The sequence below is a fragment of the Miscanthus floridulus genome, chromosome 2, assembly GCF_019320115.1.
Source record: "Miscanthus floridulus cultivar M001 chromosome 2, ASM1932011v1, whole genome shotgun sequence".
Lineage (NCBI taxonomy): Eukaryota > Viridiplantae > Streptophyta > Magnoliopsida > Poales > Poaceae > Miscanthus > Miscanthus floridulus.
In genome coordinates this window covers 128103184-128108518 of record NC_089581.1, presented here as the reverse complement: position 1 = coordinate 128108518, position 5335 = coordinate 128103184, and the positions used below count along the sequence as shown (strand labels likewise).

The 5335-nt window shown below is 48.5% G+C and overlaps 1 protein-coding gene across 1 annotated transcript; it reads right to left on the bottom strand.

Moving 5' to 3' along the window:
* Positions 1 to 2938: 2938 nt before the first annotated feature.
* Positions 2939 to 4665, bottom strand: LOC136539634 (LOB domain-containing protein 42-like). The gene has a single exon (XM_066531592.1). The coding sequence runs from the start codon at positions 4582 to 4584 to the stop codon at positions 3262 to 3264; it is 1323 nt and encodes a 440-aa protein (XP_066387689.1). The 5' UTR covers positions 4585 to 4665; the 3' UTR covers positions 2939 to 3261.
* Between the last annotated feature and the right edge of the window lie 670 nt (positions 4666 to 5335).

Sequence of the window (5335 nt, the reverse complement as noted above, 5' to 3'; positions counted from 1 at the left end):
TTGCGGCACGCGGTGCACGTCTCGGTAAAAGCGGGCGTGCGCACGGTGATATCGGCATGGTGCTGGACTCGGGCTTCAAGCCCTGAGGAGCTGCGGCAGTTGAGGGCAGCACCAAAAATTCTCTCGTTCCACTTTATCGCGTTGTGTTTGTGTTCATCGAGTTCTCCATCCGTGAGCTCGCCGGCGACGTCGAATTCTAGACCGGGGCATCGCTCGGTTCCAACACCCACAGAGTACTGCGCCAGCCGGCCGGACCTGTACCAGCGAGCCGGCGTCGGATGACAGACTCGTCTCGTCCAGAGCAAGAGCAAGGAGACTAGGTGAATTCTGACCAACAGCTGCGGCTAAACAGTGTGCGCCGAGAGCCATGCATGCACCTGCATACGTGTGTGCGGCATCCACCTGGGCCTGGAGGTGCCACCTCAGTTAAAAAAATGAAACAAAAGGGTATGGGTTAGGAACGTGCCACTAACAAAGATTATGGACACAAAAACTCACTTTCAGAGTTGATAGACCTAAGTGAAACTAGAGCGCAAGTTGATGGACCACTCATGCATATAACTCATTTTGTTTTGTATCTATTTCTTCTTTTTATTCATTACTTTCTATTCAGTTGTTTGCATGTCATGCTTTACAGGACATCTTTTTCATTACAAGTTTGTAATTCAGATCTTCTGGGTTGCTATCTCGATTTCTGAGTGTAGTAGAATTTCACTTTGGTTGATTTGCACGGTCATTCAGAAAAAGAAAGCCTGAAGATCGTTTTGCATAAAGTACATAAACTATTCCCCAATGTTTAAACCGTGGAAGTACCTGCCTCAGTATTACCACCTTAGATGTTACATACACACACCCTTCAAGACCTGCAACTGTAGCATGCTAGAGATCTTGCTCTAGATGTACCTGCCTTAGTATTACCAACTCAGATGTTGCAAATAGTTAGACAATAGATTGAAGTGTTAGCACATCAAACATTAATCACATATTTTCTGCCACAAACTGTATGACTGTCAGATTATTAGTACTTGATGTCTTCCTAGCCTGGGTTAGAATATAGATTGGAATACATTTTATTCACCACGGGTTAATACTTTGGTTTATTCTCAGGCAGAATCCTGCAAGGAAGGGTTTATACTCAAGATGGAAACGCCAATCTGATATAGCATTTCACAGCTTAAGCATTTATTAGTCATGATGGCTTCCTATCTTGGATTAGTAGATTGTAATACATTTGGTTCATCATGGGTTCATAATTTGGTTATGCTCAGGCAGAATCTCAGAAAAAATGTTGACCAAATTATTTTAATCATAATCTTCAGTATTTGCAATAAGAATATATGTTGCTCCTCTTAAGTATTGCAGGATCTTCTCACTGTACACAAATTGTGGTACCTTTACATAATAAAATCATTCTTTTGGGGTAAGAATATGAGTGTACAGACTACGGAATTTGGAATACATAATCTGTGTCTTGATTAGGATCTATTAGGGTTAGGAAATTGGAAGTATGCAATTGATAAACAATCTGTGTAGAAAACCCTGGTGTATGTTCAGTTAAATTCCTGAAAGTAATCCCCTACACTATCTGCTTGTTTCAGAATTTAAAAACCATGTTACCTGTATGAAACATGGCAATGTCAAATTCTGGATATATAGTGGTTCTCATATCCTTTTCATGATAAATTTGAAGAGCACATGTTGGTCTTTAGGTAATTACCATATCAAGATTCTATATATATGTTGGTCTCTAGGAAGAGTTCTTTGCCATGCATTGTCCTGCAGTCTTATATGGTGGTTTCTTGTTTTATAGGAATACGACTCCACTATTTACATTTCTGAAACGGAATGGCGTACAATTATTCACATTCATCTATCTTTGAAACATATGGTTCCTGTTTGATAGATGCATTTTTTCTATTTTAACATGATTATCTAACGGAGCCACAAATAATTTAGTGTTGGTTGGGTACATACATTTTTAATTTTTTTTTTTCAGAATGGCATATATTAAAACTCTCCTTGCGATACTCCTCTCCCACATTCAGATCTTGCCATGCTACATGGTTAGAATTGGACTAGAAGGTAACATAGAGCCTGTTTGGTTCAGACCCTGAGAAAGTTACCTAGCTCAAGCAACAATCTCTAACGTCCGATTTTGATTGCTTGTGGTCGGATGGAGCCATATGGCAGGCAACTTTCCAAGGGCTCCAACAAAAGCAGGCCCACGGTATTTCAACAGCTGTTATCCAGTCTGTGCAATCCATTGGATGCCTAATCTGTAATCTCTTTTCATATGCCTGAATGCATGGTTTATTTGGCCGGTTCACCCTGCATGTTTACTTATAGGGGAATTCCTATGAAGATGTAAAAAGATGTAGTGGTTGCTCCGGCATATCAATTTCTCCTACTATGTCCTGAACTGGAGTATCGTTTATGGTTGAAATATGAGAAATACTCAAGCACAGTTGCCTGATAATCTGCTTATTCGTCAGTCGACGGGCTCACAAGAAGATGAACGATTGATTAATTAACTCCGACGCTGTGCCCAGGCAGGCACCGGCTGGCCGGTGATCTCTCCCAGCCAGCCAGGCACCGCGTGCCGGTCCACTGACGCCGCTAGATAGCTCAGGGCGCTTGCACATCGGGGGTTCCTGTGCGGTGCAGTCCAGGGCGCACAGGCAGGTAGATATAGCCAGGCCAACCAAGCAAGGGCGGGCCGGCGGCCCGGCGCGCGGGTCAGCAAGCGATGCTTTTGCGGCTGTAGTTGCACACTTACACGACGAGGCAGGATGGCACCAAGGGCTGGCTAGCTCGGGGCACTCGGCGGAGCAAGAGGTTGAAGATGACTGAAGCTTATGCAAAATCGCAGGCAACTGCCGTGGAGACACACCCTTGAATATATATATATATTTGATGAGATAGTCCATGGCCCAACTGATTTTTTGTATCCAAATTAAATGAATTAGTGCAGTGTGCGTACTCACGATCTCAGTGTTTTTGATTGGTGTTACACGGATTAAATTTTGTGACAGCCGGAGCCAAACATAAAAAGTTTGAACAAATTAAAGACATGCACCATCACATCACATGTAATAGGTACAGGACTCAAGAAGCAACAAAATCCTAGGATGAGGCTTTGCAGTCCAGCAGCCTTTACAAAAAGAAAAAAGAAACCTAAAGAAGTCTGTTTTTGTTGTTTGTTTCCTGACACGGCAGGGTCCCAAAACTGTTGTCAGGTCTCAGGTGTGAGATGCGGCGAGCTCAGGCCGGAAGCTGCAGGCGCAGGCAGATGAGGCTCGATGCGGCGCTCAACCCGCTGTGGTCGCAGCGCGAAGATTTGGGCTGCTGCCTCTGTCTGACGAGCGGCTCCAGCCCGAGCGTGAGCTCCAGCCCAACCTCCTCTTCCTCGTCGACGTCGTCCTGATCAGCCTTCTGGCTGCTGCTGACTGGCGGCGCATGGCTCTGCGGCTCGGGCTCGGCTTGGCTCACGTGGGAGTGGGAGTGGGAGTGGGACGCCGCCTCCACGTCGGTGTCCTCCGACCCCTGCTGCGCCTGCAGCTGCCGGTCGTGGTCGTGGCTGCCGGCGGACTCCTCGTCGTGCCCGTGCTCGTGCTCAACGACCACCGGCACCGGCTCCAGCTCCTCCTCCGCCTCTTCCTGTGGTCTTCGCGTCAAAGGATCGTTGTTGTTGTCGGGCGACGCGCGCTTGTTGCTGCTGGGCTTGGAGGAGGTGGAGGACGAAGCGGCGCGCTTGCGTCCGCGGCCGCCGCCGCGCGCGACGCGGAGAAGGTCGGCCGCGGCGGCGGCGTCGGGATCCTTAGCGACATGGCGGATATCGTACCGGCGACCTCCGAGCAGCTGCGGCGGGGCCTCGGACGACGCGGCGTCGACCTGCACGACGACGGGGTCGCCCTTGAGCACGGCCTCGACGGCGGCCTGGCACGCCTGCCACTGGCCCGACCAGAGCAGGCCGACGGAGCCGTAGACCGGGTTGACGATGCGCCCGCACGCCTCGTAGAGCAGGGAGCGGAACACCGCGGGGCGGAGGTGGTCCTGGCCGGCGGGCGGCGCGGCCAGCAGGTTGAGCAGCCCCGCGCGGCCGTAGAACTTGGCGAGGAAGACGGTGGCGTTGGCCTGCGCCTCGGGCGACTTGATCCACCCCAGGCACGGGCGGATGGTGCACGCGTCGCTGCAGCCCTTGCGCAGGACGCGGCAGCCGTTGCAGCTCATCCGCATGTCTCTCGTCTCCTCTCTTCTTCCGATCCGATCGTCGGCCTGATGATGATGAGCTTGGTTGGAACTTGGAGGTGAGGACGTAGGCGATCGAGGTGGTTGGTTGGAGTTGGAATGGTGCTGGTGCCGGTGCCGTGATGCGGGTGATGATGGAGCGCGGCGGAGGGGGAGACGGTGTGCTGTTTTATAAGCGAGCGCACCGGCACAGCGCGGCGCGGAGACTGGAGGAGCAGTGGCCAGTGGGCTGGCTTGGGCGCCTGCGGTTTCGGAAAGGTAGGGGAAGGCGGATTCGGCGCCGTGGGCCGAAGTGGATTTCAGGATTTGGATGGACTGGTAGGGAGCTAGCGCCATCGCGGGCCCCGCCGCGTGCTTACCGGGTGCGGGTGCTCTCTCCAGTCTCCAGTTTACAAGAAGCCGCGTCCGAGGTTCACGTGGATTCTACTGGGGGGTGGGGGTCCCTAATGTAAACTCTAGGCGGCCGGGGGGTTTATTCCGGGGAGATTCTTGCGTCATGTTTAAATTGTAAAGTTTCATGGTGTTATATGAGATGTTTGATACTAATAAAAAAAACAAATTACAGAATCTATCAGTAATCCGTGAGACGAGTTTACTAAGCTTAATTAATCTATCATCAGCACATGTTACTGTAGCACCATATTATCAAATCATGGACTAATTAGGCTTAAAAGATTCGTCTAGCAAATTAGTCGTAAACTGTGCAATTGGTTATTTTTTAGTCTATATTTAATACTCCGTGCATGTGTCCGAACATTCGATGGGATATGGAAGAAACTTTAGAGAAACTAAATAAGGCCTTATTCCGGTAGTATACCATACTTGTACCGGTACTTCTTTTTCCGGTATATATACATGTGCGTGGCTAGATTTGAAAAGTTAAAACTTTCAACTTTGACTAGCAAACTTAATTAAATTATACTTACGCCCTCCATCCTATAATAAATGCGCTTTTAGAATTCAAAATTTGTCCCAAAATAAATGCACCTTACAAATAAGATAAACTAACGCGGTTTGTCTTTTTCTACTTTCTCTTTTTTTAAAGTGCAATGATTATATTTTTATAGGAGTATATATATATATGTAA